This window comes from Pomacea canaliculata, linkage group LG13 (assembly GCF_003073045.1).
Source record: "Pomacea canaliculata isolate SZHN2017 linkage group LG13, ASM307304v1, whole genome shotgun sequence".
In the NCBI taxonomy this organism is placed as follows: Eukaryota; Metazoa; Mollusca; class Gastropoda; order Architaenioglossa; family Ampullariidae; genus Pomacea; species Pomacea canaliculata.
Genome location: NC_037602.1, coordinates 10,268,011 through 10,294,932, shown reverse-complemented (window position 1 = coordinate 10,294,932; position 26,922 = coordinate 10,268,011). Strand labels below are relative to the sequence as shown.

Sequence of the window (26,922 nt, the reverse complement as noted above, 5' to 3'; positions counted from 1 at the left end):
GCATGGAAATGTGTCGTGTTTAATATACATTGATACATTCAAACAAATTCTGTAAGACAAATTTGTGATTTTGATTTTATTGTTTTATCGTTACTAATTTGTTCACGTACTTAGACCGCACTTTGTCGTTCATTAACATGCATGCAGCAACTTACAACCCTGTTATTCACAAGGTAAACCATACAAATTATATAATTATTGTTGCGTTAAAGGTAATTAGATTTTTAATTTTTACAGAGAAAATTCATGTTTTGGAGCAAGACTTAAAACTTCCAGAGCAGTAGGTTTTTCAATTTTTATGTTGATTTTAAAACATCATATATTCTTTTGTTGTTATGGACATTATGAAATGAAAAAAAGGTTTCTTTCATGCACAATTCATTTGAAAATCTGCAAAATAAGCAGCAAATGATCTTATCAAGCATCACAGTTTCAGGCACAGAACAAATGTAATATGAGGTCTGGTACTCTATGAATTGAGGAAACACAATTTGACTCAAGCTTAATGGATTTTAAAATCACTTTGTACGTATATGGCGCAAAAGAAACAAAAACAAAATACTCCATAATTTTCTATTGATCTCTTCTGCACTGTTAACTACAGTTATCTATATTGACAAACAGATTGTCGTCTTTGATCGGCACTAATCTATTATCCAGGTCTCATAACTTTGTTCACTTCTTTCAGTTCGAGTACAGAGGCTAGAGCTCCACCAGACCTGAGGGTGAAAGACCAAAGGTCAGTGTCTACTATGAGAAAATAATGACAGCAAAAACGCTGCGTCACGCGGTTTTTTTCTATAAAAATAATGTCAAAGATGCACCGTGATAGTCAAATGTCAGGAACAATACATTATGTCACACAGATAAACATTAATAGAAACATCTGAACGAATGACAGGTCGACTCCTTAAATTTGATCATATGAGACGATAATGATAGGCCTAATTTTTTGTTTGAATGTTTTTATAACTTACAAATGCTTACAAATAATGAGATAATTAGAGGGACAGGATAGTGGAGTAAGAGAGTACACAGTACCCAGGAATGTAGAAAATAATTATACACATCGAAAAAGCCAAACCTGCTACAAATATGTTACAACCAAAAGTGCGGCAGAATGACATAGGCGCTATATACTGATAAATATACCAAAATGATAATCCATAAGAAACGATAGAGGAAATAAAAATCCAACCACTGCCTTGAAATCTGTGTTCCAGGACAAGGAAGCTGCAGACCAATACAGCAGCGACACACCTCCACCCTGGATGCTGTAACACCCGGATATTAGACAAAACACATCTCCATCAGTGACACGGCCTGTTAGAGACACATTCACAAATAGACATCGCCCACAACTAATCTTCATCTGAAAATTTTCCAGCACAGGAGGATTGCGACATTGCAAACTAGACAGATGGCACAGCACTCGTCACAAAATCTCGATCAACTTAAAACACTTATCAACAAATTTCCCTTAGGTATCCCACTTTAATGAGACTAAACAAAACCTTATTTTGTGTATAAATTCAAGTAATTTCATTCTCATTTTGTAATGCATAATCCATTCGCTGTTAACCATTTATGTTAATCGTACTTGTGTATTTATGCATTTACTACACTTTATTACTGAATTAAATTTTTCGCTGTTATTACTGTCTATACTGTTGTTATCGGTGTTTATATCAATTCTGAAAGTTTCAGTGTCATGTTATGTTGATTGGAAACTATTAGGATTGTACACACTCTTGCAAAAATTTTCAGCTTACAATATAAAAGTTGTTTTTATGTTGGTGCATTATTCAACCATTCAGAAAATATTTGATGCATTTTAACAGGACTTCGCAGTGAATTTCAAATGATGTTGAAAATGCGTTTTCACTTCTGTGGGTAAACTATTTCTTAACAGATCGGACAGGCTGGATTTTTCCTGATGACGAGTTAAAGCTCAGTATTCCCTAAAATCAAGTATCATCGAGATACACGTCTATGAACATCACAATGAACAGAAAGAGATCACAAAACACATGTCACACCTGTACCTGACTCCTCTTCATTACCTCAACCAACGAGGGCTAGACAATATGTTAATTATTTGGATCGTACAAACATTATGTCATGACTTTAATTTCTTTCCGTGCATTGTGTTTTTGTTTTTGAAGGAGGAAAATTATTATTTAAATATTGGTTCAATAGTATCCTTACTGAGACACACCCAATTATCACAAAAATGTGCACCCACAACATTTATTACTCATGTGTACTTAAGCGAACATCTGTAGTTTGCAAGATGCTGATGAAGTACCTTAACAGTGAACGGCAGAAAAAAATCTTTGTTTTAATAAATGAAGTAATTACAAGCTGCCTATTCCTCACTCCCTGTTTTAAATGTAGATGAAATTGTAAATATCTATTTCTAGGAATAAAAAAATTATCTATATCATTAGGGATGTGACTTTGATCTTTATCATGTGATGCGAGTGGATTATTTCTGACAAAGCCAATAAAATATTTCAAATTATCTGCTGCTAGTAAAACATCATCATAAACACATGAAATGACAAACACAAACTACTTACTTTTAACATAAGCATTAACAACGGATGTAATAATTTCCCCATAATCATACAGCATCAAACACAATGCACCCAGTTCATAAAACAGTGTAAAAGATTGCAAACATCTTATATCAAATACATTTAATAATACATTTAAAATCACCCAATTTTATTATTGATGTAGTAAGATTACTACTGCTGGTATCAAATACACCAATGAGTTTTTAAAAACACATTAATTATCTTTCTCGCTGACGCCCAACATTGGGCTTTTTTCACTCCCTCGCTCAGCGCATGAAAGCACAGGTCCAGAGTGCGCTGGTATCTGTTAATCAACTAGACTGTGTTCTGCCCTAAGTTATTAATGATCCTGACCCATAGTCACGTGAATATTCCAGTTGAAATGTGCACCTTGTTATTCACAGATCCGTGTCCAACCCTTGACATGAAGCGAACTCGTCGGTAACTTGAACATGTTTGGCTGAAGACTGGACTCACGTGACTGAACTGCAGTGCAGACGATACTTGTTCCATCCACCATCCACCTGACTGCTGACAAGATCTCCAAGTGGTTCTTAGAGAGTTTATATCTTAACTATAATCCAAAGCTGGACTTGGTCACAAACATTCTCTTATCTAAGAGGCTGTCAATATTCACAGTAAATCCAAACATGTGCTTTTCTTTTTCTTTTCTCGGAGAAAAGGAAATCATTTTGAAATAATAAATACTATAACCAGCCATAGGTGCATGGTCTAGGTAGTTAGAAAGTTTCAACAAAGTGTGGGAGCATCTGGGTTCATGTCTAGGTGGTCTCTGTGTATATCTACATAACGGTGACTTGTTCACACGATGGTTTTATATCTCTGCAATGTAAACTCTAGTGATAGATAGTGGTTGATAAAATGGAGTTTTCCAGCCAGCACCCGTCATCAGAAAAGTTGTGTGGTAGAAGGGAAAGGGAGAGGTTTGCTGTTTGCCTATTTAGTTTGTGCCTACTACATACAAATATCTAAATATACCCGGGAAGTCGAGTCTCACTTCATTTGTCAGTTAACAACAGACGTGTAAAAAGTGGGTACAACATGTGTGTGTATGTGTATACACCTGCTGCCCTGCGTCATAACATGATTTGCACGCACAACTGAACAGCAGCTGTGCCGGATAATAAATACAGTCACGTGACGTATACAGACCCAGCGATCCATTACTGGTCCACGTATCATGGCGATCCCTCTAGATTTCAAGAATCACTCCTTATTTAAACCTAGTGACCTGCAACCGTCATAAGATCACAGCGCAACACAATGACAGTTGTTGAATGTTTTCAATATAAGAAATAGCGAGCGACGATAATTAGAATAATTATACTACGGTCTGGTTTGTCAGTCAATACCTCCGTCTCTCTACTCGTGCTAAGCCAGCTTGTAGAATAAATAATTACTTCCAGAATAATTGTACTTTCGTTTTCGGGTAGGTTCGTTAATAAGATCTATGTATGTGTAATTTCTTTCTACCTGAGTGAAGCCCTGAATCAGTAAGTTCTGAGCGCTGGTGGTCAGATGAAATTTTCTCACCTGCAATTATCTGCCTCGGCGAAGCTTAGTTGGTGAGTACTGGGTTCATGAAAGTGTACCAAATGTAATTTGTTTTGTTTGTTTATTTGTCTCTCAAATGAGTTTTGCGTACTGTAACAGATAGTCGCTTTTTTGTAAAGAAGTTAGTCAACCTGTCTACGTTCGTTTCTTTCAAGTCCAGCCTCACAACGCTGTAACCCGCCACCACAGAGTGAGTCATCAGTCGGAAATTTGAGATTTTGAGAAAATCGGGTTCAAAGATTTTAGCAATTCCAGCAGGTTTTTCCTTTAGCAACGTGTACTTTCTACTTTTTGCTCAAATTGCACTAAATCTTGCAAGATGACAAAATTCAGTAAGTTACCCCATTTAAAGTATAAAAAAAATACAATCATACCTCGTGTAAATGCAAAATCCCTGGTGACAGCGGCACTGTTGCAGTAACTATTTTCAGGAGGCTGACAGTTCACAGTCACGGCTGGGTTTCAGCTCACCTCCGGCATCGACGTCCATGTAATTGTAATTACAAGAATTGTAATTGTAATTGTAATTGTTACACCAGACATTATTGGTCTCGTTTTTAAATCGAGTAAACACCGGCCTCTGCTCCTTTCTTCTGCCGATCGCAATATGTCTCTATTGACATGTAAACTCCCATAGTGCTACACGAAATAGCAAATAACAATCCATTACTGTAACAAACGGTAATGGCGAGACGACAATTCACTTTGGTACACTCTCTGTGCAGCATGGCGGGTACACCTTTATCTACTTCAGTTTCCATGTGTTCTCCGCTCAGACGATGAACCTCAATAAGTGTTATATCATTCAGTTTTCAAAGGACATACTGTGATCCTCTGGTTGTTATTTCAGTTATCCTTCTCCTCCTTGTTTATAGACAGTTGTGTAACTAGTTACTATAATCACGTTAACGTCTGGCAGTATAGTCGAGGTCTCTCGTGTCTTTTGTGTTTTAGCAGTCTGCTTAATACTTATTTTTAACTAAAGGCACATCATTTTCAATATATGTGTATGTTACAGTATAGACTTTGCTGACACACATACTACAGGTTTTACAGACGTAAACATATTTCTTGCAGATGTTTCAGAATCAATTCCCGAAAGGTCAGAGCACTACCATCATCCGCCAAGACTGGTACATAGAGTATATTCGATGACTTGAACAGTAGTGCAAGGTCCAGAGACTATAGGGCTAGACATTACATTTGTCAGACGTGACTAGATCATACTGCTCAGACGTGAATAGACCGTACTAGTCTAGACTTGAATAGACAGCACTGGTCAGACGTGAAGAGTAGGACTATAAGTGTGACAGATACCCGAAGGTCCCCGATTAGACAGAATCTTTATCCGCACGGGGAAACGAGAAAAAGGGATAAACAACGTCGAACCCAGAAGCAGTTTAAGATGGGTTTGTTTATTTCCAAACTTGGTTTCTTTCTTTCAAAACTCATTGTGTGGAAAAAAGACGACAGTGAAATGAGAGAAAGAAAACTAATTCCCAAGGATTTACACCCTGGTTCTTGCACAAACAACAGGGTTATGAAGACACATGCGTCAGCACAAAATCATGACGTTGATGGAAAAAGAAATGATGCAGAACAAATATCAGAAACCTCTGACTTGATGACAAATGAGGAAACAGATCACAGCAGTTTAGAAATGAGTTCGAATCCAAGGTCAGAACTTGACGATGACAACGACACCGACTACAGGGAAAACACCTTAGCAACACTGACAGTTACATCACATCCAGGGACAAATAGGGAACCGACAGGTACGTCACCATCATCATACATGCCAGGACCAGTTGCAGATTTGGAAAACTCAGGTATGTGTGTGTGTGGACAAAATGCTGACCCGTATGTTCGATTCGGCTAGTTGTGTAGAGTTGGTATTTGTGTGGCGGTCATACGGGTAGACACTAAGAAGAAAATAACTAGTCTCGAATGATGACGCCACTGTCATCTCTTACAGCATCATCCAGCACACCTGTCAAGGAGCAACAGCCGTCTGACGGGACACAGCCGTTGGAGACTAAAGACGGAGGGAGTGTCATCGATGAATCTGGTCTTGGTAGGAAAACAATTGTACTCAATGAGCCTGTCGAGGTCTGTTTTTAACAAGACGACTTGTTTGAACCGTTCTAAAGGGATTCAAAACATGTTGGTTGGTTGTTTGATAACGTGCGCATAAACAAACAACCTTGTACGATGAGTGTTACTTGGGAATCCACTTCTTACCGTAATCCACTTTCCCAAGGATGAGTGAGTCACATCTCTAGCCTTTTCATCACTCCTATCACATAGTGGTGCTTTAACCAATGAGTGTCGATGCCAACAGACTACCCTGCCGAACAGAGTGCGTGAAGCGAACCCTTACAAAAATCGTTCTTACACTAGTACATCCCTACAGGGTAATGGCGACTTTACTTAAGAATAACAATAATAATCAACTTTATTTGTCCCTATGGGCAATTTAAATGGGAGGTTGCTCTGTTTTCAATATATATAAAAACAAACAAAAAACAAAAAAAAACCAAAAAAACAATTACAATTACAATGCAGTGGAATATTAACAAGAGCAATGAGAGATATGGGCAAGACATTCCTAGGCACACCTACATACACGCACACTGCTGAGAGTTCATCTGTGATTGAGTAGCTGGAGAACTATTCCAGCTGACGGCACAAAAGAGTTTCATAAAGATGCCTATCTGCTTTGGCCGTGCATACAGTCATTGCATAGCGTTACCTGAGCTAATAATGCAAATTCGGGAGTATTTAATTCCCCGCTACTTCGCTTTTCTACACTATATTTACGTTCTTGACACTCTCGTTCATGTTTCTATTTACATCGGCGGAGTATTTTAAGAACGATAATGCGGAAGCTTTCCTAACTAATTGCAAGATTTGGTCACAGAAGGAGTCCAAGTTCCCTCGTTGATAGCAATTATCGTGGAACAGATGTGAACAATGCTATTCAAACCATTCCTATCATAGACAGATAGATTACGAAACCAGCATACTAAAACATAGTACAAAGGTTAGACATCAGCGGTCTCAGTTACTTTGTGCGCCATCTTGTGTTGTGTCATAGTTGATAAAGTCCCTCAGACTGCAGATGTGAGCAGTTAAAAGTAGTATATTCTCTCAAATCATAAATAACTATGATGTTAAAATTTCAAGCAAGAGGACCAATGAATACATGATAGCACTAAATGTTTTTCACAAAGAAGTCAACAACCATTTCTTATTTTTATTTATTGGACAGGTTCGTCAGACTGCAAGGAGAATAGCACTGAAACAAGTCCATGCAAAGACAAACTCAAGACAGAAGGTGAATTTTGTGTGTTAACAGGGCAGGGTTCAAAGTCATACAGAAGTATGAACTTATATATATGTATACTCTTACATGGGTTCTAATATACATACCATTCTTACTACATAATACATTTGAATTATATGATCATGCATATGATGAATTAAATGTGTGTTTATGTTTGGTCACATTTGTTAATGAACAGTTTTCTTAAACGCTTATTCTTTTTAAATGTTCATGAACACGTCTTATCACATTACCTGCTCGTATCACCATTTCCATATCTTTTTGAACACTTATACATATATAGAAGATGACATGAAGCTCAAAATTTAGATAACTATGTTTGCAGACATTCCAATGTTTTGTGATAATTCAGACTGTCTTGCACACTTTCAAGTAAGAGAAAAGGTTGATGGTGCAGAGTTTCAGCTGCACAGAAGAAAGAGATTTTATAAACAGTGTGTCAAGGAAAATGAAAATCTTAGAAGAAAATATCAGAAGCTTCACAAAAAAGGCAAGCCATTTAACAGTAACATCACTAGTGACATCCAGCTTTTTGCCCCAAATACTTGTCATACTTTCTAGTGATACACAACTTGAATTTACTTGACTTTATACATTCACTCGACCATCATACATGTATTTATGTGTATTTTCTGGACAATTATAAGTGTATTTAATACATTGTTTACGAGTGTGCACTGATAGTCTTTGGTGCTTTGTATTTGTAGATAAACATAGACTGCACGGGAAACAACTTTAGGGCAAGGTTAACAAGAACTTTCTGTAAAAGAACTCAGTGTTTTACTATTGGTGTAAAAGGGTTTCTTTGGGAAAAATGTGACAAAGCAAAGGAAATTTACTTCGATTGTGTGCACTTGAAGGCATTCATTAAAACACAGTTGTAAAATCAAATTAGAATTAAGTTTATAATATTCCTTAGAATACCAGAAGCAGCAAATAGAATTTCTGCAAAACGAGCTCGCAAACATAAACAGCCCTACCAGACAACTCCCCGACTTTCAACAACAACAACAACAACAACAACAACAACAACAACAACAACAACAACAACAACAACAACAAGGTCAGTGTATGACAATCAAAACTACAGCAGAGAAACAAAGACTGTGTGTGAGAGAGACAGAGAAATTATGATCCATGATATTATGCATGCATGTGTAAATATATGAGCATTTATCCTGCATTTTTATTATTGTCTTTATACGTAATGAATTTAATTTAAGTTTCCTATATAGTTCTTTACAACACTATCATATGCAGGCTTTAGAGGTTTGACGAGCTTTACAACTGCTTACAATATCAGGCGGTTCCTCTGAATGTAACAGGTATGTTAATGACCGCATATCTTTCTCTTTCTCTCTGTGCGTGTGTGATTTGTACGGCATCAAGCAGAAGAAAACAAGAAGCTGTGTCACCAACTCGAAGAAATGAAAAAGGCCATGTATCTATTTGAACTCAACTGTCATGATAAACACGGTAAAAGCAAATGTTATTCGTAATAACTAAAGAGTGAAATACTGAATGTCGTCCAACGTGTCAAATTGAAACGAATACCTTACTTTAGACAAAATAAAAACACTAACTACATCTAATTTTTAAAATTAATATAATATCATTATTTCTCAGAAAACTAAGCGTTTTTGATTGCTGCAAATGTGCGTCAAGACATATTAACACTATAGTCTAGTTGTTTTCTCTATAAAGCTACTTCAGTCTGTTATAACTGTCTCTGACAGTGTTTTACCTTTGAAACCAAGAATAAAGGTATAGCATATGCATTCATTCTTCAGGGCAACTAACGGAGCACGCGGCGCAGCTGCAGGAAAAACTCGATACAAACAATCTTGTCCTGCAGGACCTACAAGGTATTTACACAGATTAACGGTATTCATTCATTCACTCATTCATTCATTCTCTCATACAACTTGAAAACCAGGTAAGCTGCTTCGCCAGTCACTTCGGCAGGTAAACGGGAAACGAGGGGAAGCAGGTCTGCCTGAGCGGCTGCTGATACTCGCCACCTAGTGTTGTCTTGAGTGCAGGTAACAGCTTCATAATGAGACAACCAGTCCACTCCACACTTCCCAGCCAACAAAGTCGGCTTTTTAATTTTTTTAATTTCATTTTTAGACCGTCACTAGAGATAGAAAAAAAGGAAATAAGTGTTTTCTGTAATCCCGGGAAGAAGAAATATTTCGTTATAAATACGATGGAAATTCTATTTACTTATCCAACCAATAAAAGGAAATAAGGATTTTGTTTAGGCATTATTTAAAAAAGTTGTCTAACTGTGCGAAAAAATGATGAATTAAAACAAAGTATTCCTAAATTACCACCAGAAGTTGTTTACACCTTGCAAATAAAAAAAAGTGAATTTAAACAGAAGAAAAACAAAACAAAACACTGCATGCTGGAGATGGTACCCAAATTTGTGTAGATGGTAAGGAGCTATCTTTAAATCATACATTGAATATGTAAAGATAGTAATATATCAGGACTGATGTTGTATTAAATCTTGATAAAACCGAAGCAATTTGGTTACAGAACAAGAAAACCTGTAAACTTTGTCCCACTCTGAATTTTAAATAAAATAATCTGAATTGAAATCATAGTGTAGATGATATAGCACTAATCTAAATTATCTACCGACATAGATTGAACTGTGACCAAAAATATGTTGAAATAAAAAACTTATATGATTTCTGCTTTAAAAAGTCAGCATTTCCATGAATAGAGTGGCTATTCTAAAATCATACAATATATGTAACAGTAACATGTGAATTGAAATACATATTTGATATGATTTAAGACTTTTCTTTGATTTTAAATGTCATAAATATGGATGTAAAGACGCTTTTCGCTGCAACTGGCATCTGTAAACGAACAGAAATGATGTGTAAGATTGTATTGAAAATAAATTTTATAAATTATTGCCGCTTTAATCCTTTTCACAACAATCATACCAGCTCCAGTTCATTTGTTTGGCCTAAATGAGAATATAGAGTTTAGCACACAGGAGACTGACTTCCCTATGATTACAACATAAAGTATGTAACAATAAAATAACTACAATGTAAGATAAGGAGTTGTTTATTCCTCAGGGCAATTAGCAGACCAAGCCAAACAACTTCAGCAGCAAATAGAGGACAACCAAAACATTACACGACTTTACCATGACCTTAAAGAAACAAAGAGTAAGTTAAAAGATTCTCGTCTAATCAGAAACTTAATTTACTATCTTCGTCTCACGGTGTCCTACACATCCGTGCAGTATGTAGCTCTCATAACTCATCATAGGTTACATCTACTATTATGTATTCCCAGGTCAAGTGGTGGACCAGATGGCACAGCTGTTGAAACAACTCGATGAAAAGAATCATGACCTGCAGGAGGCAGAAGGTATTTAACAAAATTAGGAAATATTACCCCAGTAACCAGGGTAAATTTATTAATCTTTGCAAAACTGGAGCAGTTTTTAATATTTTGTTAATTATTAACTACTTTTGAAGTAGTAAATTTGGAATTTTTTTAAAAACTCAGGATACGTAATTGTGTGTGTGTTGATATGGAAAGTGGACTACTTATGTAACCAAAAGCAGGACATCTTAATGGAATATTTTATTTAACACTCTTCTAATTTCTTTTCCGTTTGCCTAAATAAAAACTCTATAACACTTTTTTTCAAGTACAGTTTCTTTGCCGTTGTTATACCTCAGAGATCTTCCAAGAGCTTCAAAACCAGTTTGACGAGGAGAGGAGACAAAATCAGAAAATGATGCAGAAACTTGCAAGTCTGGAAGCGACCTGTACTGAGACACAAGGTGAGTCTTGTGATGTTGTACGGCAGTTGTTACACTTTTTGTGTGTGTAGTTAATGAGTAATTAGCTTTGACCACCATCTTCAAAAAACTGTTAACATTATTGTACAAAAGGCTGGCATAATGGCCCCGAAATAATTAACTTGATTAATTTTATTATAGCCCACAAAAATAAACTACACTTTTCCTCCTAGTGGAGTGTTTACTACCATGTGTGCTAACTTGATCAGCATTGTTGTTTCTTTGTTTTAAGATAAAATACAGAACCTTGAAGAAGAAGAAGAAAAAGAAGAAGAAAAGGAAGAAGAAGAAGAAGAAGAACAAGAACAAGAACAAGAACAACAAGAACAACAAGAACAAGACAATTGGAAAAAAGAGAAAAAAGACTTTGAAGGTATCAGATCTTTAATACTTAATGATTACATAATCCATATTTTATACGGCTATTGTACACACCTTTGACAAATTTGAGTAGTTGTAAACGAAAAATTTTCATTTTTCAAGCATTAAACAAGTTTTTAAAGAATTTAAATTTTTTCAGTCGTCTGTTTTTTTTTCTTTTCAATATATCACATTCTTGCTTTTTCTGTACCTCTTTCTTTTTTTCTTGTTCCTGGTATAAATACAACACATGTATGTGCAATACAATTAACTTACAAATAACTTATGTCACTCATAAAATTTGACATCTAAGTCTTTACCTTTATTGTAAATGTATGTATCAAGTATTCAGGCTAATCGACGAGATATTCGTCAGCTTACCTCACCCGAATGACAAAAAACATAAAATAGAAGAAAATTGTTAACGCATATTTCCTGTGGTTGAAATTGGAGATTATTGTAATCTGTTATCTAGCCTTGAACCTTGACATCTGTTGCAGATGTTATCTGTAAGCTTCGAAGCGAAAAGGCGCAGACTGAAGAGAACTTACGATGTTTAGAGGGTACACAACCGTCTGAATTCAATTCTATGCATTTCATTTTCTTTAAAATCTTTAGTTTTAAAATTTTCATATCCAAAGTCGTTTAAAACATATAAAACGTATTCCTTGGTTTCGCATTTAAAGGCAGGTCACTGTCAGTGATGGACATCAAATGTTGATCGCTCTGTAGGTGATAAACATGGTCGTACACGTGTCACATTAAGGTAGGCGAAAGAAGAGTTGTCCATCCTTGTACCATGTAATTCATCTGCACCAGCGGATCCTGCATGTGCTGCTGATTGCATGTCAGCGTGTGGGATCCAATACGCTTATGTTTGGCACTACACATCGCCATGCCCTATCTCCGTATTTCTGTCTTTCCATTAGTAAATACAAACCAGTCATCATATACATAGATACATCAAATCATAGGTAAAATGCTTGGAAATATGTTTGTATTAATTAAAACGAAAACTGCAGTCTTCAAGGTCAGTCCTCTCATCAACTCCTACTAATGGGGGAAGGATTGGAAGAGTAGGAGAGGGACATGTAATCCAGACTTCTGTAGGGAGGAGGCAAGAATGCGATTTAAAGACTTTTTTTAACTTATTATTATTTCCTTTATTAAATACGTTTTCTTGTTAGTCTTCTATAATAGCTACCTGTAAGTTAAAGTTAATTCATGACCTCTGTCACAAGTCTTCATTGAAACCTAAACCTGAACAGATTAACAATGATTTGTATTCTTCTTTATATGAAGGCACAGTCAATGAAATATTCTAGGAAAGAAGGCGCCAGAACAAGAGAAAACCTAAACATCATACATTTTTCATATGTGTCTCTAACTCTCTGTTCACATTTCATTATAATTATGTTTCTATAAATGTAATTATATTACAGGTCCACTGTTAGTTTTTTTTCCTGACAAACATCCCAATATGCCAATATGTCGGTCTTTGTTGTTCTTTTTCATTGTTGTCTTTATACGTAATGAAATTAACTCAAGTTTATTACAAAGCTCTTTACAAAACTATCATATACAGGATTAAAGAGCTTAACAAAAATTAGAAACACAATATAAATCATCATCGTCGTCGTCGTCGTCGTAGACGTTGGTCGTGAAAGCATATAGTTTACTGAGTGTCCAGGTAGTGAAGTTACTCGTTGAGATGACTAACTTTGCCATTGCGAGGAATCTTCAACAAGTCAATGAAGTTTTATTTCAAAAAGTAGCTAAAGTGACTGTGAAGTTTGTATGAAAGTTTCTCACAATCTCCGATGCAGTGGTCTAACTTTCCTAGATTAAAACATCGTTTCATCCTCACCACTCTTGTAAGAACATCATGCTAACAATGAATATAAGTGTGTACTGATAGTTGTGTGTGTGCTCTGTATTTGTGTGATGTCAAGCAGAACAACATAGACTGCACGGGAAACAACTTGAGGACAAGGACAAGGCAATGAAGCAGCTCCAAAAGGAATTTCAGGAAATGCAAGGTAGATGAGTGACTAGAACTAAAACATGTGGAGACAAAATTATATAAATATGTAGTTTACATGAGAATAGATTGTTTAATTAAAGTTTTGTACTGACTAAATAAGAGAAATTTAATTGTAGACATTTATATGTGTACCTGGGTGTGTTTGTGTGCAGATTGGATATATGTATGTTATTACTTATATATCGATATAACATGAGGGTTTGTTTGGCGCTAAGGGCAGCAACTGAGACTGTTTCAGCAGCAACTTGAGACTAAGAACAATGATGTCAGATATCTGGAGAAAACTGTTCTGACAACACAAAATAGATAACTGCATTATGAAAAGAAAGCAGTCCCCATACTTAGAGTAGTTTATGTACAAGAAATTACCAAATAGACACATTCAAGCGATGTGTACATTGTCTCGTATGAGTAGGAACTTAACAGAATGAAAGTTATAGATACGTGTGTGTGCGTATGTGTGCGCGTGTATGTGTGTTTGTTTACATGTTCTGTAATGTTCATGAATACAGGTATGTGGGCTAAACTCTCTTTCTTTCGGTCTCTCTACACATTTACATCGGTGCACAAGTGAAGCTGGTCTGGCACTAGTATTATTAATTTTTACCTCCTGCAGATCAGCACAAAAATCTGATTGAGCAACTAGAGGAGAAGAAAAACGAAGTGAAGAAACTTGAATCAGACTGTCAGGAGACACAAGGTAAATTAGTGAATAGAGGTGAAAGATGGATGAGTGAAATGACTCACAAAAGAGATGAGGAACATAAGAAAAGAAATGATGATGATGATGATGATGATGATGATGATGATGATGAGGAGGAGGAGGAGGAGGAGGAGGAGGAGGAGGAGGAGGAGGCTGAATAATTTATAGAAAGGGTAAACATGTAGGTTACTCGGGTAAATGAAAAGGCGTGTAGGAAGTCAGTCCAGCCCACTCCAGTCAAGTCATTCAGACGGATGTTTGTAGTATTCTTATATATATATATATGTTCTTTTCCTTTATATAATGGGTGTGTACATATCTTTGAAGCAGTTTTTTCATACATCTATTTTGGGTTTACTTTATAAACCTACTAAAATGATTTAAGTTCTGTGCTTTGAACCGGAAATTCAAATAACGTTCAACTACTTAAAATATCAGGTCACTCCTTTGAATGCAACAGGTATATTAATGCGCGCATATCTTTCTCTTTCTCTGTGTGTGTGTGTGTCTGTGTGATTTCTATGGCATCGAGCAGAACAAGACAGGAAGCTTTGTCACCAACTCGAAGAAATCAAAAATGCCATGGATCGACTCCAACTAAACTGTCATGATGCGCAAGGTGAAAACAAGTTTTATATGTAACAACTGCACAATGAATTATGAAATATTATTTTTTTGAGTAACATAGATGTGTGGGGCTCGTACGTATGTATCGACAAATGTGTCACATGAAAATGAAGCATTCCTGCCCTCACAGATTCTTTTCTGTGTAGAAAGTCTAACCATTATTGCAAACTGCTAGTTTAAACATTCTTTTCTTCATAAAGAAACGGAAATTCAAAGCGCTGGTTTTCTTAGTTTTGTATGATTTTTTTGGAAACATTCATTACCCCAGTTGTCTATTTGCCTGACTATAGGTTTATGAATCTCTGTCGCATTACTTGGGTGTGTGTAGGAGGCAGGGAAGGTAGTACTAGTAACACTAGTACAGTGGGAGTACGTGTATATCATCCACTAGGAAATGAGTCTTAAGTCGAGCAAAACGGTTTTGTGCTCGAGGCCCCGAAAGGTGATAGGGTGACTTTTGTGCAGTTTGACTTTTCTTTAAAAATGGATTTCCTGGTTATTCAAGAAAATAAATTGCTATGTTAAAATAAAAGTTAGAAATCTACTTTAAATGCGTTTTAATCAAGGTACCCTACTGCGATCCTTACCGATTTCAGACGAAATTCAAACGCTTTTTCGATACTGTTTCCCTGTCATAACCCCATCGTGCTATACCTTGCCAGAAAGCCAGCAGTCTGTAAGTTCAAATTCTTGAAAAAACTGTTCAAATATCAACCGATCAAAAGATTTGTCTGCAAAAGTTTAGGAGTAAACAAACCTGGTCGACCCTCTTGACGCTAGTCTTTGAACCCGCTTTTCTCAAAATGGCCGCCACAGTACTTTCACACTTTAAACGTTTATAACTCACTCAATGTTAGGACTAGACAAACAACTTTTTTGACCAAAGAATGTTCAGAACCTTTTTTTTTAAATAGGCAATTTGGGAACTCTCAAATTCCGAATTAAGACTCATTTAGTCGTGGAGGGTCACATATATATATATAAAACCATAAATTGTATTCCCAGGTCAAGAGGTGGACCAGATGGCACAGCTGCACAAACAACTCGATAAAAAGAATCATGACCTGCAGGAGGCACAAGGTATTTAACAAAATTAGGAAAAAATTACCTCAGCAACTAGAGCAAATTTAGCAATCTTTGTCAGATTCTAGTTTTCAATCTTTTTATTATTGTACCAGCCCTGGAAAGGTACCTACGCCTAGGTAGGGAGATAGGCCTATCAGGTCTGGAGTTAGCAGCGTTTGCAGAGAGACGAGAGGAATCTGAGAGAGCAGAGAGACGAGAGGAGAGAGCAGAGAGAATCCGTCTCGAGGAACTACGCCACGATGTGGAGATTGCCCGTGCTAGAAGCGTGGCTGAGAGGAAGGATGCGCCAGGCATCCAAGGAGATGTGGTACGTCTGAAATCCCACCCTTCGACGAAAAGGAGGACCTAGAGACGTATCTCTGTAGGTTTGAGCGCTGGGCTAAACTGCAACAATGGACTCAGCACCTGGGCAATCAGATTGGGCGTACTGCTGAGGGGAAAGGCCAGCGAGGTGTATATAGGCCTCAGCGATAGTGATGCCGAAGACTACCAAAAGCTTAAAGCCGCCTCTCCTGGCGAGGGTTTCGCTAACTGCCGAGTCATACAGACGTAAACTGCGAGCGTCCCGGCGGAAGGAGGCGAAACTTTCCAACAGTACCTCGCCAGACCCGCCTGTACCTGGCGAGGTGGATGACTTAGCAGGCAAGGCAGCCACCTTCGAAAGTCTAAAAGACTTAATACTATGGAACAGCTGTTGGACAGTGTACCCTTGATCTAGCCACGTTCATCAGGGAGAGGACGCCCAAGGACGTGGATGACGCGGCTGTTTTGGCTCACAGTTTTCAGATGCGAGAGTGCAGCGAGGAGCCATCGCACGGACCCACCACCGTCCTCAGAAGAGCGAGCAGCAGGAACGGCGGAGCGAGCCCCGTTTCCCGGATGACCAAAAGCAGGAAAACAAGCCTGTTTCCATTGCGGTAAAGTGGGCACTACAGGGCAGAGTGTCCGAACTCCCAAGAGTTCCGACGACAAGGTCGCCCTGGGGAGTACCATCACTCTGGCACCGTGAGGGCGGTGGACCAGGAGGTGAGGAGTGGAACATTGCTGGACAGAAGGTGTAGGCGTTCCGCTTGTTGTGACTTCCGTATGCAGGTGACCTCAATGGTCACGAGGTTTCTGCAGTGCGGGACACGGGCGCTGACCTACTGTGTGTCAGCGTACTAGTCACCCCGAAAGATCTCACGCACAGAAACGAGGGTGCGCTATGCATCACGGGCACGCAGTGGGTACCTCTTGCATACGTCCGGCTGGAGTCGCCGTACTACTCTGGTGAGGTAGAGGCGGCCGTTTTTCCCGATCTCATTGAAGGAGTGCTTATAGGAAACCATGCGACGAAGTAAGGAAAGAGTACAGGTGCGGATATACGAAGAGCACACGCAACTTGCGCTCGGTGAAACCTGCATGCAGATCGAGAAGCGCAGAAACTGAAAAGGCTCCACTACAAAAGCTGGAAATTCATGCCCATGCGTTAAGCATGCTGCAAAGCACAGACGAAAGTTGCGGGAATAGAACCGTGGCTCCATCAAGGCGGACCGCCCGTGCAGCGACAGGGTCGTGTCCTTTCAACAAGGGAGGGGGCTTATCTGGCGCAATACACCGAGGCAACGGAGTTGTACACGAGCAGGCGTCGTGCCAGTTCCGCTAAGGCTGATGTTCTCAAAATGGCGCACGACTCACCGACGGTGTAGACATTCTCGGGGCCCACAGGACCCAACGGATACTGGATGATTTTTATTGGCCGTCGTTATACAAAGACGTGCGCGCTATTGTGCAGGTGCGCCACATGCCAGCGCGCAACACCCAGGGGGCGGGTTCGTGAACTCCCCGCGAACGGAGGCCAGCTATCGAGGAATCGCCCCGCAGGCGGGGGACAGTAGCAGCCCTGGGGACGGGTGTTCAGTCGACGAGACGCCACATGAGGTGCAGCAAAGGGCAGAAACCAGTCGTCATGGAAAAGTAACATATGCACAGGCGAATCTACTGGAGCCAACAAAACAGGAAGGAGACACAAGACCGCTTCAAGCGAATGGGGACAGGTCCTGGCGGGCATTAGGTCTCTGGGGTGTGATGCTGTGTGCTTCCCGGATGGGACGTATCCTGGCAACAGCTCCATATTCTCCGGCGTCGTTCTGCGTGGAGCAGAAAGCAACGCGTCAGGCCGTCTGGATCGGTAGAGAGTTCTGTTTAGGATTGGTGTTTGAGACGTATCACGGATTTAGGGCGTGAGTGAGTCTGTGTTTTTTCAATTCTCTCGTAACTGTTTCGCTAGGTTCTGCGGACAGTTTCTCTTAGATGTCGCGTAGGGTGATTGGTGTATTGTGAGACTGTAGAGGCCTCGCCGTCGTGCATTCAGATTGGTTCTCGTTTTGCACTCGGCTTCGACTTTTTCTTCTTTTCGAGGGGGAATTCTGAGTTTTTCCGTAGTGCTAGGCTAGCTAGATGGGCGATGCAGCTCCAGGCGTATCCCATGAGGATAAAAGCCATCGCGGGGGAGGATAATGTAGAGGCTGACTTCTTAAGCAGGTCTCTCCCGCCTGATACTTTTTAGGCGGCCGTTGCCTTCAACAGTAGAGGATGAAGATGTCAGTTATGTAGTCAGCGATGTTGATATTTTTCTTGTCGAGTTTCTTTAGGTTGTGCTTAGCCTACGCAGTCGTTCCGTGTTTGGGGTTTAGTATGGGTGCTTTGACTGCAATTTTTGACTGTTTTTGACTGTTGCTCTTCTGTAATCTTGACACGCGAATGGGTTTAACTCGCGTTGCTTTGTCTTTAGGGGGGGATGTGTCGCGTGTCACGATTTCGGCCCTTCTGTCAGCCTGGGACGCTCCTGTTCAGTAAGGCAGCTCACAGAGTCGACGGTTGACGCTGTTTTTTGTACAGTGTGCAGGGAAAGGTCAAGGCCTTCTCCTCTGACCGTAGCCGTGTCTTACGTCACGCTCTGGCTACGACACGTGACGTCAGCTTGAGTGCTGTGGTGCTGCGGTGGAGCTCTGGGTGCACTGGTCAGGCCCCTCCCTCCCTGTCCAAGGTTTGGCGTGAAAAGCGTTCACGCGCCTTGGCATGGGCTGGTGTCGTGGGCGCTGACGATTGGTCACGCCCCTGGGCGACAGGAAGTGACCCCCAGAGAGCAGCGTCCCTCGTGGCAGTTCTGACCTGGGCTCGATGGAGAGAGGAGCGTGTTGTGTTTGAGAGGACGGCGGGAGGCCAGGCCATTTGGGCAGTGTAGGCTGCGCCGTTTTACCCAGGACGTTTGAACTTCCCTTGGAAAGTGTCCGCGGACTTCCACGGGAGAGTTTCTGCCATTCCCGTTGTGGAGGGCAGCTGACCGTCGGGTACCATCACAAGCCGATTTGGGTTAGTAGAGTCGATTTTCTTTGAGTTCTACGCGTTTCCAGTCTATGGGGCCTTAGTTGGGATTGGAGTGTGAATGGGTTGATCTTTATGTGTTAATGACTGTGTTCACGATTTTTTATTTATTTATTATTTATTATTTTTTTTGGAGTGTAAGACTTGTGTCCGGTTAGAATGGCTTTTGTATTGGCGGGTCGCAGCGCATGTGGCGCGCACCCGTTTTTTATTTAAATGGCTTTGTATGCTTTAGGACCGGTGCTGTAAGGTCACATCTTATACGTGTGCTAGAATATGTGTTAGAAACTGTGCAGTTGTGGAAGAGCTGCTGTTTATTGGAGGAACTGTTTTTTTTCTACGGCTTTTATCTGTTCTGCTTGTTCGCCATATTTTTGCAACGTCTTCGTATGTCGCATCTTCATCGTATTCGACAGACTCTATGTGTTCTTCGTCGTTGACGTCTCATCCGCATTGTGTCAACCAGCCACCTGTACCACGTCATCTCATCGGCGTGTGAACACGTGACTCGCTGCGCGGGTGTGCGGCAGCCTTAGGTGGCGCAGCCAGGGTTAGGACGCGAGCAGGGGTTCACGTGACAGCGGCCTACCCACCTCTCGTACCTGGACGCGAGGAGGGAGGGGGGCCAGCTGGAGTAGAAGAGACTGTGTTTCCGCTGATTCTTTGAACACTTGAGCAGACATTGACTGTGCTGTGTCGCAGTGCTCTTAGCATTTTTTCTGCTGTATTTGTGTTTATTTGTAACTCTTGGCGGGGAGGTAGTCCCTGTTGTTTTTGTATTTATTTGACGGGTGCTCGTGGGGGTATTTTTTGATCCGTTTTTTTCTGTGTGTGTGTGTGGGTGTATGTGTATGCGTGGTTATACTTGTCAGTAAACAGCGTGCTTGTATCGTTTTTCCCGTCTTTGTCGTGGTTTGTGCGGCACGGGTTTCGAGAGGTAGTCGTAGACTGCCGTCCGGCCGAGTGTCTGTGCGTGTCTGGCCGCTGTGTGAGCGGCTGTGCGCGTGCTTCTGGCGAGGTGGGGTGGAACGCGACAAATATTATTGAATATAATTTTATAGCTAGAAAATTTGAAGACATTTTTTAAACTCCGATAAGTAATTGTGTGTTTTCCACATGAGAAGTAGGAGTATATATGTAGCCAACAAAGAAAACTCTTACTTGAAAGATTACACTTAACACTTTTTTTCAAGTTACAGTTTTTTGCCATTGTTTACCTCAGAGAACTTCAAGAGCTTCAAAACCATTTGACGAGGAGATGAGACAAAAAAAAAATGATGCAGAACTTGCAAGTCTGGAAGCGACTTGTACTGAGAAACAAGGTGAGTTTTATAAAAATTGTAAAAAGTTAACAAAATTAACCAACCTTGCCCCAGTACTTCATCAATCTTTGTCAGATTCGAGTTTTCCGTATTTTCATTCCTACATAATCTTAAAGTAATAAATTTGGAAAGATATTTTAAACTCCGGATAAGTAATTGTGTTTTCCAACATAAGTAGAAGTATATTTTGAGACAACGGAAGAAAATCTTACTATAAAGTTTTCACTTCACAATTTTTTCAAGTACAGTTTCTTTGCCGTTGTTTTACCTCAGAGAAATTCCAAGAGCTTCAAAACCAGTTTGACGAGGAGATGAGACAAAAAGAGGAAATGATGCAAGAACTTGCAAGTCTGGCAGCGACCTGTACTGAGAAACAAGGTGAGTCTTGTGATGTTGTACTGCAGTTGTTACACACCTTGTGTATGTAGTTAATGAGTAATGAGCTTTCACTATCATCTCCAAAACACTTTTAACATTATTGTACAAAACGGTGACCTAATGGCCTAGACATAATTTACTTGTTTAATGTTACTTTTGTCTACAAACATAAACTGTACTTTTCCTCCTATTGCAGTGTTTACTAACCTGCCTCTTAATTTGATCAGCAAATCTTTTCTTTGTTTTAAGATAGAACAAATAACCTTGAAGCAGAAGAGATGAAATGGAAAAAAGAGAAAAAGGAATTTGAAGGTATCAGCTGTATTAAGCTTTATATAAATCTGTTTCGTATGTTGTAAATGACATTTATAAGCTATTGGATAACTGAAAAATTAGCAAATCTTGACTTTTTCCTTTCTGTTGAAAGCATTCTGGTCTTATCAGATGAAGTCTTAAACAGTTAAATACTGACACTTTAGGAAATCTATCAAAACATTTGTCATGGCATCAACATCATTAAACTGTTCACTGTCACTATTGTGCACAAACATAAACTGTTCTTTTCCTTCTATAGGAGTGTTACGAACTCTTGAGTATCAAAATATATCTATAGGCACACAATTTTACACTAATTTAAAAATTGTTTTTATCATTTAAAATTACAATTTAATGTCATATTTTACTTTCTGTCACAGTGAAAATCTTTGTGCTGAACATACAAAGTGTGAGACTGAAATTCATAAACTTGCAAATGGTATGATACTGTTTTATCTTGCATAATAACGATCACAACAGTGGAGTCCTTTTACTTTTTTTGTTGCTTTACTTTTTCAGTAAGTACAGTATATGTTGATCACATGATGTAACAATTTGAAATCTTGAGACTAATTGCAATATCTCGCTCTTGCCTACTTGTGTTATAGTTTGTAACATCCATAGATCACACACTAACTAAGTTTTGATTAGTTATTTAAATAGTAGATTCGTGCGCAAAAAAGCAAAGCGTCTCTTTCAAGAGCAGGTCCCTGAAAAGTGAAGGACAACAAAAGTTTTATCAATAAAATAGAATTATAGGAGTACTCTAGACTTATAAATGGCGTGTAGACCTCTCATCACTAGCAGACTAATGAAGTTATCTACTAACTTCAACAGCAATGTGTTTTCTTTGTTTTAAGCCAAAATAGAAAGCCTTGAAGAAGAAAAGCTTAAATGGAAAAAGGAGACAGATGAATATAAAGATATTAGCTCTTTACTTCTTACTTGAGCAGTTTGTAATTCACTCTTTCACGCGGCTACTGTACACACCTTCAAATTCGTGTAGCTGTCCCACAAGAAACACATTTGATTTTTCCAGCATGAATAAACCTTTATAAAATTAGGATTTTACAGTCGTCAGTTCTTATTACTGACATGAAATCAGCGCCAAAGGTGACTGACGCCCGTTCCATACTAACACACACGGATTCCCAATACAATTATCCTACAAACAACTTATTGCATTCATAGAATTTGACATCTATATCCTTACGCTTGCTGTTAATTTATGTAGTAAAGTAAACAGTTAATCTTACCTGATCGTTGTGCATGTTTGATAATGTAAATAACATTTGTATAAAGTTATATAATTTTAAAATAAACAAATATTGGCTTTGTCTTTACAATTGAAAGCTTTCTAGTCTTATCAGCTGATGACTTAAGCAGTTTATGTGATTAGTTTTACAGCAAAAATAAGAATAATTTTGTTTGCTGTCAGGTGAGTATCTCAGCTAAATTTCTATTTTCTCATTCAACGCAAGTGTAGTCGTGCGAGCAGGAAGCCGCTACACTCAACATGAAAATACAAACACTTAAATGTCAATATCTCATGTGATCATTATTTTGAAATATTTCAAGTGTTCAAATTGAACAGCAATGTCTTTTCTTTGTTTTAAGCTAAAGTACAAAGCCTTGAAGAAGAAAAGCTGAAATGGGAAAAGGAGAAAAATAAATCTAAAGGTATCAGCCCTTTACTTCTTAATGCCTGATAGAATTTACTTTCATGCGACTACTGTACACACCTTCAAATTCGTGTAGCTGTCCCCCAAGAAACACTTTTTATATTTCAAGGACTAATAAAACCTTTATAAAAAAGTTAACAAAATTAACAAAAGTTGCCTCAGTAACCAGGCTAACTTTATCAATCTTTGTCAGATTCAAGTTTTCGTATTTTCATTCCTACATAATCTTAAAGTAATAAAATTTGGAAAGATATTTTAAACTCCGGATAAGTAATTGTGTTTTCCAACATAAGTAGAAGTATATTTTTAGCCAGCGGAAGAAAATCTTACTAGAAAATTTACACTTCACACTTTTTTTCAAGTACAGTTTCTTTGCCGTTGTTTTACCTCAGACAAATTCCAAGAGCTTCAAAACCAGTTTGATGAGGAGATGAGACAAAAAGAGGAAATGATGCAGAAACTTTCAAGTCTGGAAGCGACCTGTACTGAGAAACAAGGTGAGTTTTGTGATGTTGTACGGCAGTTGTTACACTCCTTGTGTGTGCAGTTGATGAGTAATGAGCTTTCACTATCATCTCCAAAATACTTTTAACATTATTGTGCAAAACGCTGACATAATGACCTCGACATAATTAACTTGTTTAATGTTACTATTGTCTACAAACATAAATACTTTTCCTCCTATTACAGTGTTTACTAACATGTCTCGTAATTTGATCAGCAAATCTTTTCTTTGTTTTAAGATAGAACAAATAACATTGAAGCAGAAGAGATGAAATGGAAAAAAGAGAAAAAGGAATTTGAAGGTATCAGATGCATTAAGCTTTATATAATTCTGTTTCGTGTGTTCTAAACGACATTTTAGCAAATCTTGACTTTTTTCTTTCCGGTGAAAGCTTTCTGGTCTTACCAGATGAAGTCTTAAACAGTTTATATGATTTTTCTTTTCCTGCAAATTTCTTGTGATTGCAGGTGGAGTTGATTGTAATCAAATATCTAGCCTTGAACCTTCAGCATCTTTTCTGTTGCAGATGTTATCTTTAAGCTTCGAAGCGAAAAGGCGCAGACTGAAGAATACTTACGATGTTTAGAGGGTACACAACCGTTTTAATTTAATTCTATGCATTTCAGTTTCTTTAAAACTATAATATTTAAATTTTTCAATACGAAAATTGTAATTATATTACATGTCGACTGATATTTTTTATGAAGAAAATCACAGATGTCCATGAACAACCTTTCTGTCTACCAGCATTAGACGATATCAACTCCGTTAGTCTGGAACTCGCTCAGCTCCGAGAAACCAACAAACAAATTCGTAATCAGCTCAATCTGAAGGAGACACAGTGGAAAGCAGGTGAAGGTGGTAACCTTTGATCTTTGTTCTCTGAGTGTTCATCACTCCAATGCACATCCTTCTGTATTCAAAAGTCTTAAAAATGACTAAAGAGAACCTTTTATGAACCATTTATAACCATTTATGCTTCGGAAGTAGTGTTTATAGTTACACTGTTTGAACCCATCTTGATTGCTGGGTTTGTCACACTGTATATTGTGTCTGACAAGCCTATTCAGATCAGATACTTCAGGAAAGCTTTTTATGGTAACAATTTTTCTACTATAAAAGAGATTTACAAGTAAAATTGGGATTATGAGAGTGTGAGTAGTTGTAGCGCTTAGTAACAAATCAACATTTCCTCAATTGACATGTCTTTAGGAAAGGAGAATGCATACATACATCACATACATGTTGTAGAAAGTCAGGAGCAAAAGCGAGGGCTAGGACAATCAAAATATGCAAAACAAGGGTCTTAAATGTACTTCCCATTCTCTTTTTTCATTTGTACTTTCAAAGACTTTTTTTTACCAACTCATGTACACACAAAACAACCCAGATATATTTTGCTATATTTCACACCAGCAGATGGGTTTTCATGTATGGGTGGCTAGTGGCCATAATAGTTAATTAAACAGTTATACTCAGTGCTTTGTGTAAATAGGGTTCAGCAAATGCAAACTACTTTTTGTTCAATCAGACAAAAAAAGAGATCGACTCATCATCGCGGGGCTAGAAACCAACCTACAAAAAAGACAAGACCTCGTGTGATCACGTGACAAAATTATTGCAGCAGCACGAGATGAGAACTAGCAAAAATCCCGCAGAAAATATGAAACTTACAGCTATACCCACAAACACATACATAATTGTAACAATATGAAACGCACGCCAGCAGCAGTTACATAATTCATCTACTCCTCCCAGTTCTTGTTAGCACATCAGACCTGTCTCAGAGTTGTCTTGCTCCTGAATCATTCATTCGGTCGCTTTGTACCCGGGTATAAAGAAATACCAAGCGTAACAAAAATATAAATAATCGGTTTGAAAATATGTAAGGTGTCTGACACTGACTTCATTTCACTTTTAAATGTGTTTATGTTCATTGGCTGACTATTTTCTTGCCCCACTGCCATCTTACCTGTACAATGCCAGGGCATGAGAGGGCAATGACATAACACTTTATTAGCAGGTTTCAATTCAGTAGCATATTTTTAATCTTTTCTAAACTATAAATATCATATGTTTATGTCAAGCAAAGCTGTACTCTTTGTTCAACTATTTGTCTTTCAGCTCAGGTCGGCCAGGGGGAGGCTGCCCTCGAGGGAGTGCGCTCCCATTACAAGGAACTGGAGGAAGTGCTTCGCCCAAGGAACGAATAACTTCATCGATGTCAGAGGAATACGTTGACTGATATCATCGCCTGGTAGAGATTAGGCTTTGTATTTTATTTTTCTTAACAAAAGCGACAGCTGTTTCTTCCACTCCTTAGGCCTACAATATTTTAAATGAATTCAGCTCTAATTGTCATCTACACGTAATATAATATTTCTATTCCACTAAACAAAAGGAATAGACACTTAATTTATTTTATTTATTCTGCTAGATTTTTTTCGAATATTTAATGTTCTGGGTCGCTCGTGTTCATACGCGCGTCAGGCAGCAGCCACACTTTTCACAGTTTCCAAAAACTCCACAGTAATCTTTACGGAGTCACGGAAACTTGTATTTTTGGTTTTTCCAGATAAAAATCAGGAATTGGAGCAAAAATGTAGGATTCAGAGCAAAAATGTAGGATTCAGAGCAAAAATGTAGGATTCAGAGCAAAATACTTTACGTTTTTATGCGATCATGTCACTACTTTGTTGTTATTATTATTTTATTTTTATTTTTTATTTATTTTTTTTAAATCCTGTTTGCAATCTTTTTTACATAGTAAACACGTGCATTTGAGATTTTAATATCTGCATTTCCCGTACAAAATCTTAAGTGTTCTATTATGCTTTCTGCATTTTCTTCATATACAATTATTTGTAGTGATATCATAGTTATCGTAGTTCAACAATAATGATTTCTAGTGACACCTTATGATTTTCTCCATGATTGTTATCTCAGTTCGAGTAAAAAGGTTTCAAGTTAAACAACACTAGATATCAAGGTAAACAGGTGAAGGACATGAGATGCTTAATGATGGAAATGAAGTGTTATGTTTTTTTGCTTTTTAAATATAATTGTACACAGGTTCACCGTAATGAAGAGAGTAGCGATATATCTTAATAAAGACTTCTTAATAAAGACTTCACTACAAATGTCTGTAGACAGAATGTGATGGTGTGTGCATGTGAAGAGATCCTCACATCT

General features: G+C 38.3%; 2 protein-coding genes and 1 long non-coding RNA gene across 4 annotated transcripts; all 3 read left to right on the top strand.

Annotated features, from left to right (window-relative positions):
- The first annotated feature begins 5,239 nt into the window (after nt 1-5,239).
- LOC112554407 (putative uncharacterized protein DDB_G0291608) lies at nt 5,240-8,819 on the top strand. The gene is made up of 5 exons (XM_025222169.1): nt 5,240-5,986; nt 6,133-6,231; nt 7,429-7,494; nt 8,423-8,566; nt 8,764-8,819. Exons 1-5 carry the CDS (start codon nt 5,563-5,565, stop codon nt 8,817-8,819), a joined length of 789 nt encoding a protein of 262 aa, XP_025077954.1. The 5' UTR covers nt 5,240-5,562.
- A 1,904-nt stretch (nt 8,820-10,723) lies between these two features.
- On the top strand, nt 10,724-25,879 carry LOC112554701. 2 transcript variants are annotated; one of them, XM_025222672.1, is made up of 6 exons: nt 10,724-10,902; nt 11,220-11,324; nt 21,478-21,540; nt 24,257-24,319; nt 24,478-24,582; nt 25,262-25,879. In XM_025222672.1, exons 1-6 carry the CDS (start codon nt 10,845-10,847, stop codon nt 25,330-25,332), a joined length of 465 nt encoding a protein of 154 aa, XP_025078457.1. In that variant the 5' UTR covers nt 10,724-10,844; the 3' UTR covers nt 25,333-25,879. The 2 variants fall into 2 exon arrangements, with proteins under 2 accessions (XP_025078457.1, XP_025078456.1); XM_025222671.1 differs by having other exon boundaries at nt 24,478-24,588.
- LOC112554702 lies at nt 16,080-21,228 on the top strand. Its single transcript, XR_003097293.1, has 2 exons — nt 16,080-16,156; nt 21,124-21,228. It is a non-coding gene; the product is annotated as an uncharacterized LOC112554702 (long non-coding RNA).
- Nucleotides 25,880-26,922: the final 1,043 nt, after the last annotated feature.

Coding starts and splice junctions, on each gene's coding strand:
- LOC112554701 (XM_025222671.1), top strand. CDS start 10,845: ATGGCACAGCTGTTGAAACAACTCGATGAAAAGAATCATGACCTGCAG. Junction 10,903..11,219: donor TGACCTGCAGGAGGCAGAAG/GTATTTAACAAA, acceptor GTTATACCTCAG/AGATCTTCCAAGAGCTTCAA. Junction 21,541..24,256: donor AGAGAAAAAGGAATTTGAAG/GTATCAGCTGTA, acceptor TTTCTGTTGCAG/ATGTTATCTTTAAGCTTCGA.
- LOC112554407 (XM_025222169.1), top strand. CDS start 5,563: ATGGGTTTGTTTATTTCCAAACTTGGTTTCTTTCTTTCAAAACTCATT. Junction 7,495..8,422: donor AGACAAACTCAAGACAGAAG/GTGAATTTTGTG, acceptor AATATTCCTTAG/AATACCAGAAGCAGCAAATA. Junction 8,567..8,763: donor ACAACAACAACAACAACAAG/GTCAGTGTATGA, acceptor TATCATATGCAG/GCTTTAGAGGTTTGACGAGC.